This window comes from Salminus brasiliensis, chromosome 19 (genome assembly GCF_030463535.1).
Source record: "Salminus brasiliensis chromosome 19, fSalBra1.hap2, whole genome shotgun sequence".
NCBI classification, from domain to species: domain Eukaryota; kingdom Metazoa; phylum Chordata; class Actinopteri; order Characiformes; family Bryconidae; genus Salminus; species Salminus brasiliensis.
Window position 1 is genome coordinate 5083311 of NC_132896.1, and position 12408 is coordinate 5095718.

At 41.1% G+C, this 12408-nt stretch overlaps 1 protein-coding gene across 4 annotated transcripts in view; it reads left to right on the forward strand.

Moving 5' to 3' along the window:
- Positions 1-12408, forward strand: part of mical2b (microtubule associated monooxygenase, calponin and LIM domain containing 2b) — a 75498-nt gene that overhangs the window by 7369 nt on the left and 55721 nt on the right. For all 4 annotated transcript variants that reach the window (XM_072662928.1, XM_072662925.1, XM_072662926.1 and 1 more), the window contains exon 2: positions 10348-10689. In XM_072662928.1, the coding sequence (XP_072519029.1) occupies positions 10426-10689 (264 nt within the window). In that variant the 5' untranslated portion in view covers positions 10348-10425. The remainder of the gene's footprint in view (positions 1-10347; positions 10690-12408) is intronic.

Sequence of the window (12408 nt, forward strand, 5' to 3'; positions counted from 1 at the left end):
GTTGGATGAGTGTATTTTGGCGGTTGCGGTTGAGGAGTGTTGATTATATTTCTGTTTGGGGTTTCTACTAACTCTGCTAAACTCTTCACTGAACACCCAAGATTAGCTTTATACAAAAGTAAATACATACATGAATAAATAAATAATTCAATATATCAAGATTGAGACTACCACAGCTCTTATTTGTTTCATTGTAATTCTCACCCTTCAGGCGCATAGTTTAGAGTTAGCGGTCACACATTCAGACCATTTCAACATCCTGGAAACATGGAATTCCAAAGTAAACAAACAAGGCATTTCCACGGTTTTCATTTGCTCCCTCCAGTTTGAAAAAGGAGTATTTGATCTATGTTGTGAACATGGAGGCCGAACCACATTCATATTTATCTGATCTCCACTGGGGAAGGATTGCAAATACAGAGGCAGGAAGTCCCATTAATCAGGAAATTTCTTGTCACTTTTATCTACAGTACAACCGGGTGAGCTTCCTCTGGTAGGCTGAAGACCAAACATGACGTCTGGAGAGAAATGTAGACTCAAAACTTGAAAAAATGAATCTGCTAAAGTTCTGGATCTGCAACTCTCAAAGTTCTGAAATTTCTGAACTGTATTGGGCTGATGCATGATTAATGTATATGTAGTGCTTGTGTTTTTAATATTACTAGCCTAAAACACACTCTCTGTGATTTCCTACAGGCCGTCACTAGTGTGACTCAAAGGCTTTGGCTCTCACCTACTTTAGGCTGGTGGACGGCTGTACGATCACACCCTCCTGGAAGCTGAAATGTGAAACCTGGCTATTCTGAGCCGAGAAACTATCTTAACACTCCTGGAAAAGTCAGACTCTCTGCACTGAGGACTAAGAACTAAGACTTGCTCAAGGCAAAGATGTAGGTTATCAGACTACTCTGGGATTAGGGTAGTGTTTAATAATGGAGGGTGTGGGGTGTGTTCATAGGTTATGCTTTAGTTGAGGCAGTGTTTTATGCCTGCCGGCCAGTTTCTGATTTCAGGCTGGGTTTTAACTGCATGTAGCTTATGGAAGATTGTCTTATATAGAGATTCTATAGAGTTCTCCTGAAGATTGTGGTGACTGAGTGAACAGTATTTTTGAAAAAGGCCAGATTATAAAAATACACACAAGTGATCAATAATGATCCATGCTATTAAATAAAACCTTACAGCCCCTGGAAACACATTTTGATATATGGAATTATTTATTTTTGTATAAAGCTAATCTTGGGTGTTCAGTGACGAGTTCAGTGGAGTTGAAGTAGAAAACCCAAACAGAAATATAATCAACACTCCTCAACCACAATCACCAAAACACACTTATCCAACCTCTCTGCGAACGCTCTGGGTGTGGTCTTATTATTCTAATGAACGTATGCGACTGACTGCATTCAATCCCCGACAAACAAAATTTTCTTTGTTACCATGGCAATGCATACAGCTTTGAGACAGAAGTTGTGAAAAAAATTTTTTTATTATTTATTTATTTTTATTTATTTATTATTTTTTTTTGGGTTTACTGAGGTTCTGATATCTGGAACAGATTTTACCAGCCCATATAGAGATACAAGCTCAGCTCAAGCTGCCCTGCGTGCCCATTCATTCGTCCCATTCCTCTACGCTTCACCGGACCATTTAGCGGAGGCTTGACTACGCACTGTGCCGGTACGGCAGGGTGTGTGTGGCCATTGTCGTCCTGGCATTAGGTTTAGCTATAGCTTAAGCAATACTGATGAAATGCTGCAGACATTTATTAGACTTTAGGAAGAACTTCATAAGACATACTTTGTAGGGTTACACCTGGGGCCCTGAGGAGCCAGATTCACTTTGAAATAGAAAGAAATCATAGATTTAGGTTCCCAGGGGTTTTAAAGTTTTAATACAAGTATAAGGTTTGATTGTGGTGATCATATAAGGGAGGATCTGTCAGGCATTGTTTCTTACTAAGAAAGGCTAGCAGTAATTTCAAATCTGCAGTATAAGCATGCTGATTGCTGAGTAAGCACTGCTGTTTTCCTAAGAATCTAAATCTGTGATTTGAAAAACATAAATTAAGTAATCGAGTTTAATCTAGTTTTCCTGGCAGTCCTGAGATGTTGCGCTGAACTCCTCCCAGAGTTTCCAAAGTCCCTTTGAAGCTTCAGTGTGTGCTATCTTGCATAGAGATAACCACCATAACGGTCATGTGCAAGCTCTAGAGACCCACTTCCTCATAGTCCTGTCCTCCTAGGAAGCTGCCCGTTTGTTGGGCTTCCTCTGGGAAGCCAAAGGAAATTTCTGTAAAATACGGGTGTTGTCCAGTTTAACCGTCGCTAGAGCAGATCTCAGCAGGAGATTTTGTTGTGGAGAAGTCATTATGGGCAGTTATGAGCCTAAGCGTGACATACATTCCACCCTCATTAAGTCTAACGTACGAGAGATCATGCTGTAGTGTGTGTCGGGAATATTGGGAGTAGATGCTGCTCTTGGCAGCTGTGCAACAAAGACAGATTGTAAGACTCTTTAGACCAGTCTTGAGTCTTGGCATTGTTTGGATCTTTTAGATTCCTCTGATGAACAGGGATTACAGAACTTGGTGATGCATGGTCAGCTAAGTGTTGTTGTTTTGTCTTTATTTTAATGGCAGTCTTGAGTTGTAGTCTCTAGTAGTGAAAGATCCAGGATTTTCTGAATTCCTTTGCTAGAAGCTCTTTTTTCTGGCCTTTGAACAGTTGGCCTGCGTTTAGTCCAGCATGATGTTAATGGTCAATGTTTTTAGGGGCCTTACCAAACGTTCATTGTCTTTCAGTGCGATTGTCCGATCGCAGATACTGCTTGAGGGTCAGGCTAGGTGCTATATTAACCTCTCCAGGCAAACTTGGTGATTCTGCATCATTGTGCAAGGCTTTTGTAGTGTCATTGGGGATCATCTCTCAATCAACCTCGTGAAACGTGGAGCACCACCTGAGGGAGCTCAAAGTGGAAACCCAAGCTTTCCAACTGTTGCTGCTGTATTTTGGTGTTTGTTAGCGCTGCTGTGTTCTGAGACTGTACTGGGCTGAGTCATGTCCTTTTGAGAAGGGTAATTGATTTTTGGATTTCGAGTCTTTACTCTGCTCCCATCATAAGGTGCGTTTGATTTCCACATTTAAGTCAGTTTGAGTCAGATATGCTAAAATAAATAAATAAATAAAAAGCACACAATATAGCACACAGCGTGGAGTACAACACTGTCTTTTATGGGTTTCTGCAGCCGTTCACAAACTCCATTGTTCCAACTAGTGGTTCAACAAGGAACTGCAGAGCCATTTGACCGAGGAGCCTCGCACAGAGCTGCTGAATATGATCTGACCAGCTCTTAGAATTGGCAAAGTTAGAGAAATATTGGTTGATCCGGCATTTTGGCCAAAAATGAGTGTTTCCCATCTCTAAAAGCCATAGTTTCAAAGATTGTTCCAGTGTGTTCAGGTTGGAAAAGGCTATAATGAACTGTGTGAACTGTCTAAAATGCAAAAGATATAAATAATCTTTTCTCTTATTAAGGTTCTGGTTCCTGCCTAAAGTAAACCGAAGTGCTGCATGGTGTGCATTAGCATCCCTATAGTGAAATGCCCTTTGAGTGCTGAACCGTGCCTCTTTGATCTTCCTGTTTTTCTCAGGTGTTCCTGGCACACCGCTCCGGCACTTGTCAGCATTCCTCCTTTCACGCTGGGAGAACTTTCTGTTTCACATTCTTCCCCTTCCTTCCTCTGTCTCGTTTTCTGGGCAGTTGCTCACATTTTGCAGAGTAATGCAGTGTTTCCAATGACCGTCTTTGTTTGATAAACTGCTTTTGATTAGTATGGTCAGCTATTCTTTTCAATGCACCGTGACTTCCAGCCCTGAACCTTTTGGAAGCAAAAGACTCCATGGCCAATTCTCACTCTTTTGAAATAGCGATGTCAGAAAGGAATCTTTGGGGAAATACCAAGAGCATTGGTCCTGGAGTACCGTTGCCCTGCATGTTGTAGTGATTTCCTAGTGCCAGCATGCCCAGTTCAGCTCAGGACGAGCTTGTTAATTAGCTCAATAGTTGGACTCCAAAATGTGCTTAAGGGCAAGTATTAAGAACTACTACTATTGAAGAACCATGTCTGGGTCTGTGAAGAACGAAATGTGTGAAGTTAAAGGCTGAAGAGCCTCTTTAAGAAGTAAAGGCTTTTCTAGAACTGTACATGAATCCCCAGAACCATGTAAGAACCTTTTAGAGTGTGCTGTGTTCTCCATTGCTTTTTATGGCCCTGACTTTGATGGTGATTAATGTATAAATAACATTAAGAACCTCCTCCTAGAGATCCTCCAACACAGCTTCCAGCAGTCCGATATGCGTCACCAGGAGCAGACTGTGGAACAGCACACTTGACCATTGTTATTCTCAGTTTTTCTCCATCGCATTCCTCTAGTCCTAGTCCTCTTTTTATATCAGCCAATATTCCAGGCTCTTGCACTTCCAATTAGACCAGTCACGTTAATTACATTATCGACTTATTCCACAATATATGGACATAAGTTTTGCTGACCTTGATGTTGTTTTAGCCATTTACACAAGGCGAGATAACGTCCCCGAGCAGCCCAATAGTTTGACATGCATGTGAACCGCAGATTAACTGCCAAAGGTTTACCCATATTATTGTGGAACAGTTTTACTGTTTTCACACGCTTAACTTAAACTGTACAGACATTTGTAGCTTTTTCAATGAAATCAGCCTTGCAATGCATGTGCGTTACATCCGTTGTAAAACAGCAAGCATCCCAGAAAGGTTACCGGCCATCATGCATGCCACGCCTGATCTCATTCAGGACTTCAGAAACCCAGTGTTGGATTCCGCTGTTTGTTCGTTAGCCTGTCAGTTCTTACCATATCTGACTCAATCTTAGCCTAAGCTACTGTGTAAAACATACGAGCCTCTGGTGGAGACACAGTACAGGCATTAACACCACTAACCGGATACACACTGAGAGTACCTCACTCAGTATAGTAAGTAGCAGAACATGCCCACTAACAGCACAAAAGGTGATTGGTCATCTTTATAGGACAATGGTAATACACCAAGCTTGGTCACATATCTAAATTGACATCACTCCGGTGCTTCAGTGGAGAGACGAGGTCTCCTTCCACAGCTCTGGTGTGGATTTTGGCTTTAAACAGATTGAGTGAGCCGAACTTATTAGTGTGAATAAGCCAGTTTGTTGAAGTTTTATTCATCTTTAAAAGGGTATAGCTGCATTAAATGCAATTATATTGTAAATAATATAAATATTTTATCTAAAAATGACAATTTATTATCCAAGACAATAGTTATGGTTACAGGCCTACTTCCAACCTAGTAGTTGATTAAATCTGGCTTAATTTTCTTAGATTAAAAACAAATTCTGCAAATGCACTCCACTGCTCGCACTGTTTCTCATGGCTGTATTTAATGATGTGGGATTAATCCTGTGTTTTGAGGTCACCGGGTTTGTTCATGTGAATTCCAGGCTGAAGTGGACTTGGGGCTGTATCTCCATTGCTGTTTCCACTGGAACATGCCCTCAGCTTTCTTGGTAAAACCTCTAAACACAGGCTACTATATTGAAAAACAGGTCATAAAGAGTACTGAAAGATTGCTAGGCTGTCTTTGTGGAGTTGCTAAGGACTTTTTGTCCAGAGGTCATTTCTAAGTTGGGCATGTGCTGACGGGACAATTTAAAGCAAAATGAATGAAAGCCTAGAATCTGAAGGGTATGAAGTATAATGAAGTAAGTAAATGAAGATAAATATAGAAAGTATAGAAGTTCTTCCCCATTTCTCAACAAAGTACACCATGGTTGGACTAGCATACTTGGCAAAGAACAGGACTCCCGGGGACAGGAGGGCACGTACGGTCATTCTGCAGTTGGAACAGCAGTGTGGTGTCTGGGATATTTGGCTGCCCCAAGTCTAAACAAGTCCCCTCCTGATGCATCCTTGATAACTCTTGTGAAGCAAGAACACATTCAGGCACTTGCGCCGTACTTGGCAAGAGGCAGGTTTCTGAATGGAACAGAACTTGGGCTGCGATTGATGACGTTTCACAAGTCCACCATAACACAAGTACAGACAAGAAGATTGAGAATTGAGATCTGCTCTGGTCTTGGTCCAGGTGTTCTCCGGCAAACTTTAATCCTGCCCTTGAGTTTTTCCTGCCCTTGCACGCTTTCCATGGTCAAGCTAGTCTCTTTCTCATGGTAGATATGCTGTACTTTGACCGCAACTGAGGTAAAACCTGTGTGTGGGTTCAGTAATGACATTGTGGTCTGCTTTAAGCTGAACTTGTTAGGGTGGCCTGACCTGGCCATGTTTGTAGTTGTTGCACTAATATGTGTCTACAACCTTCTTTCTGAAGGCCTCCGAGAGCTCTTTGGATCTGCCCATGGTGATCTTTACCACTCACTTTAACAATCACGAGCAAACCAATTAAAAGGTTTAGGTAAGACGGGCCCCTCCAGAATCCTCTCTAACCATGTTCTGGTCATCTGCAGCTGATGTTGTCCACCTGATTCTACACATTAGGTTGTAATAAATGTGGGGTGTTCTAACTTTTTTTTGTTTTTTTCATATTACTGTAATATCTCAATATTGTTCAAATGATAATCAAATGTCCAGATGTTTAAATATATTAAACACAGGTTTTCATGGGGTGTTCTAAATTCTCACATTACTGTTTATCCATCTTTAAGGCAAGTATTTGATTAACAGAAATCCTAATTGTGTACTACACACTAATATTAGAAGGTATAGACAATTCACTAATCTTGATGGTGCGAGTTTGGCAGGTTAGTGAACTAAATATTAACATACCAGTGCTTTTTCTACCAACAGGAAGTGATGCATGTTTGCATGGCAATGCTTCCACACCATGTTTTTTCAGCCGCCATTGCCGCTGTATTTGTGTCTTTATTTATTTATTTATTTATTTATTTATTTTTAGAAATTGTTCCAGACGAGTAGCTCTTCACTTTACGTTTTGCATTGTGCTGTGGGAAAATGGTGTCCATTGTAACCACACTCAAAAACCGACCGGTTCGGAGTATGCATAGTGGATGTCTGAGTATGCTCAACTTTGTCTATACTACATACTTAAAAAGTACTTGTTAGTAATTAATGTTGTATTTAATTGGGACTCACACCTTAGATTAGAATGAATAGAGTTAGAAAAATGAACCAAAATGTTTAACACACAGGTCTATATTCTTCCCCGTAAATAGGCCTGCAGTCTGGCTGTGTGATTCCACCAGGTCCAGAAGTCCATGGTTGTGCTTATGTTATGGTTATGTTGTACAGCCATACATGCAGCAGGCAGGGCCACATAGCTGTAGCTGTAATCTTGCCCAGTGTTTCCGGCTGCTTTAGACACCAAGTTCCACACTGCCGTTTTCAGCTTGTGGTTAAATATAGCGGAGAATGCTTTCCCAGGCCATGCTGATCATGGTCATTTTTGAGGTTGCATTCATGGGTCCTGTGTGAATTCCAGGTCAAAGGATTTAGGTCAGGTTGAGTTTATGATTCAAAGGAAAGAAAGAAACCGAGAAGAAAACTAGATTAAAGGATAACGTGCGAGTCTATCCAACAGTGCTGGACATGCGGAAGGCTGCGCTGCTTTTCTGTTGCCCTCTGGCTGCTAGATGAGAAGTCACTGTGGGTGCCAAAATTGATCAAGTAGCCCCCCTCAGCACCCTTACAGCAGCAAACTGAGGGGCTAGTGCAGAGCTTGTTATCTCTGATTTCGCTCATCTTTTTGCATACACCCATCCAAATAACCCCATATCCATGAGCTCCTCTTTCAAACCCAGGCTGGCGTCCTGTTCTCTACAGGGACTGAGGGGACATTCAGCCAAGATGGATTGGTGCTTTTGTTAAGTTCACCCTGGCAGAAAGCATAAACCTTCTTACCGTGGCCTTAAACTTATCGGCCTAATTAGGATCTGTTTTCCTAATTAGGCCAGTTTGACCTTATGTTTGTATTATTAATGCTAAAATACTTTGTAATTAGGCCTGCTGTACTTATTGCCTTTTCGCACAACGTGTGGCTGATCACGAAATGGGCCATTGTGTTTACTTGGTGGGGAGAGCGCATTAATGTGAATGAGCCACTATATCCAATTTAACAGCAGTGGTTGTATCTTAATAGTTTTCATAGTCTAATTCCAATTCATTATTATTTGGCTAATATGTTAAAAAATAATAATTAGTGGCATAAAATGGTATTGAATGCCCCCCCCTCCAAAAAAAATAAAATAAAATAAATAGTCCTTGTGACCGGCCTAGTTGTAATGGCACCATCTCAGCAAAACCCAACTCTCCTTCACTCCTGGGCCAAAAATTCCTTTGTTCTGGTTCCTGTACTTTGTACTGCATGCAGTAATCCTATCAAGCACTTCATGCCGCTAAGTTGATGTGACTGGATTCGGCAAAGAAATGCTCTCTGTGACCTATTTTAGCTGAATGCTGAAATGCTGAATGTGGTTCTGTGGTGGTGTAGAAATCTAGAGCAGCCCTGGGTGTCTTTAACTTGATGTCCAGTTGCACTGTGATTGTAAATTGATTAGTGTACTAAAGGTTTAGGACTTTGGTGGTTGGTTGTGCTGGACAGTGTTTGGCCTCTTATTTCAGTGTGGTCCAATGCAGTTAAAGTAGGACTATAATATCCATTTTTTTCCAAATGGATTGTGCTTACTGGACTTGCATTTCATGGCAGTGCATGGTCCTTCTTTCCTTGCAACCTAATGGATGGTTGGAGTTTAGATTAAAGCAGCATTATGTAACATTTTTACTTCTAATAGCAGCTTCAAAATCTGTTGATGCTTCATTGACTTGTAAAAGCAAGGTTCATACTGGTCCTGGAAAACCCTGGAAAGTCATGGAAAATAAATGTTAAAATCCAGTAATGAATAAACAAAATTTGAAAAAAATCAAATATATAGTTATTTAATATATATATTATTAAAGATAAAATATAAAGTTCAAAATATTGTAATGAGCTTCTGTTGTCCTTTTGTATTTTGTCTGGACAGTCGTTCAGCTGGAAAGCTTGGACTAAACATTCCCGTAAAAAATTATGGGAACATTTTTGGTCCTGGAATTAATTTTTTTTGCTACTTGAAAAGTCACGGAAAGTCCTTGAATTTGAAATTGGTTAAAGAATAGTATCGCTGTCGTTGCTACCCCAGACTCCGCATGCTGCTAACTGCAGTATGTAACTGGGCTGTAGGGGACAGGATAACTATTGCAAGGGTCCACATGCTTCTTTGGCTTTGTGATGGTTCTGTATCTCTCAGCTTATCCAGAAAAACATCCTTTAGGAGTGGCATAAAACGCAAATGACACCGTTGGGGCAGCCCGGAAGCAAGAAATGCCCATTTACCATAGTGTTGCTTTAACTACATCAGTGAGTTTGCAGTTTAAAATGCTATGCTACTGAAATCAACTGTGTTGCACATTTACATGTCTGGTGTTTGGTTTATCCAGAGCGTCTCGGATATAATATTTATATTATAGATTTATACATTTCACCTCATTTGCACATCAATTGTGATTTATTTGTATGTTCAGTACTTTGCACTTGTGTTTTAGATGCTAACAGCATTTCATTGACCAGCACTAGAGCTTTCTCAGTGACCATACAGTTGACCCTAATCTAATAAAGGGCAGGCAAGTGTAGAGTTAGAAGTCTTACCCAAAGACTGCTGTTGTGTGCTGGTCCTGGTTTTGAAACATTAGACTGAATCACAAAGTTAGTGGTGTTATCCACTACGCTGTTACATCTGCTGTGGTTGCCGGTTGAACCTTAAAGGATTAAATGATGTGTCCTAAAGCTCAGACCACACCAACTTAACCTACAGTATTTGAAGGATGTACTAACCAGTCGTGAGCTACAGTTTCTCATTACATTTAATGAGAATTTTGCTTGAATTCTGGCAACGCTTACATTTACATTTTCTGCAATTGTCTGATGCTTTCATCCAGGACGACTTGCACCTAAATCGTGTTACACAGGTAGGAGAATGTAGTGTTAGGAGTTGCCAAAGGACCCAAAGGGTTTGTGTAGTGTGGTGTGCTTGCCTGGCTAGGGAATTGAACCCTAGCCTGCCAAAAGGAAAGGAAAGGAAAGGAAGTGTTGGTGCACACTACACTACATTACAGCAGCTGACCAGTCCATACTACAGAATTTATGAACCCAATATATTGCAAAAGTCCCTATTTAATTAAAAAACTACAGAGCTGATTGCTGTGCTCCACTTGTCCTGTGATTCTGTGTTTTCCAGGCCAAATAAAACAAGCATTTTGTTTTCTTCCAGAATTCGCCCGGAATGCCAGCCGCATCCTTTCGTTGAGCTCGCCCCCTGTGTGACGGAGGGAGAGAGGAAAGTAAAGCCATGGGGGAGACTGAGGATGAGAGGAACTCTCAGGCTAGCCAGCTCTTTGAGAACTTTGTGCAAGCCTCCACATGTAAAGGCACCCTTCAGGCCTTCACTGTCTTGTGCAGGCAGCTGGAGCTGGATACCACTGACCACCAAGGCTTCTACAGCAGTCTCAAAGCAGCTATCACCTCCTGGAAGGCCAAGGCCCTCTGGGCCAAGCTGGACAAAAGAGCCTGCCACAAGGAGTACAAGAAAGGCAAAGCATGTGCCGACACACGGGTATGTGATTTGTGCTTGATTTTAAAGAGACAGTAAGCTCTGTTGGATATTGTTAATATTAGGGATGTCCTGATCCGATCCAGTGGATCGGGGCCGATCAGGCATATTTTAATGGATCGGGTATTTGCTATTTTAGTCCTGATCCACTTCTGAGTCCTGTTCAGAGCATCAGCTGGTGTCCTCAAGGCGCCAGCAACTGACATTATTCCCCGGCCGGCAGCAGCGTGCACGTTCTGTGTAGAGCTATTCTAGAGTGGGACATGAAAACAGACCATAAAATCTGACCCTTTATAAAACTCACTAAAACGCTCTGTTTTATCAGCAGGAGAACCGGAGAACCACTCTCCTTTGAGAACCGAGTGAAGGCTAGTGCTAACACATACACACGCTATAGAAACCCCGATCACACACAGCACATTCACCCACTATAAACCAGTTACTACACACCAGTAGATCAACAACCACAGATATCAGAGTGTGTACCACTACACACCTTACACGCACTCACACAGGAAGTGATCAGACTGCAGTGTTGTAAAGGAGCTGGGAGCTGATTGGTCAGGGAGGAGAGTCAGACTGGATTAGAAGATACTAAACACTATAAAAAATCATTTTAAGAAAAGTCTTGACTAAACTAAATCAGTCAGTCCAGAAAGTCTGATTATAGAAACTGATACTAAAAATTAAGGGATTTTGCTGAACTATGATTTATACAAACACAGATTGCATCAGATCTGGGGGGCAGAATAACCTGATCAGGGCATGTTGGAATACTTGAGATATAGAAGTAATTACTAATTGTCTCTACACTACTTAACTTGGTACTTAAATTTAATATAAACCAATGTGGCTGTTTATTTTATTCTGAGCAATTTAGCCATTTCTGTTGGTTCACTGGTCATAAAAAGTTCTAAATCTGAAGACCAGCTTAAAATAATGCCAAAAAATAATAAATTTAGGTCAGCTTGAATTTTTGAATAATTTGGATCTAGAAGAGAAATTGCTGCTTGGAATGGACTGATTGCCATTTCAGAGATGCTGAAGACAAGTGCTCCTTTTACTTTCCTGTATAACTGAATCATTTCATAGAAATATTTCAAAAACTAACAAAGAACCAACTGTTTACATTCCTACCCCATCAAAGCATGTGGTATACACCAGCTACTTAAGCAGAAGATATTTTCTACACTGTAATCTGATCTGATCCGCATTCATTGAGACTCTGGCCAGAAAGAAAATGTTAGATATGGTGAGCTTCCTACTGCCGTAAGTGTGTGTTCTCCAAATTTCATTTTAAATGAGGCGATTGCACTGTAATCTGACCTCCTGTCATCCAATCCTTCTGACCTAATCACAAGTCCCCTCGTCACAACAACTTTCCCCAGAGAGCGACGCTTTGTGTCCGACTCATGCCATTCCAAACCGCAGTATGCGGGGATGGCCTACATGTTGAAGGATGTTAATGAGAACTACATTTTTGTGTACTGAAATTCCTGCATATATTAAAATGGGAATTCTTGGTCTCCATTAGAAGGCAGGTTAGACATGGGTTTCTTTGTATACCATCCTCATTTCCTCACTTCTTTACCCATAATACATCCTTTTCTGTGGACTGCTGTTGATTTACTCATGCACTGCAGTTACACAGTTCACTGCTCTGTTGTGGTTTAGGGAGTCATTCTACAAACCGGTGCCTTTTCCATGTTGCAACTTTGTATT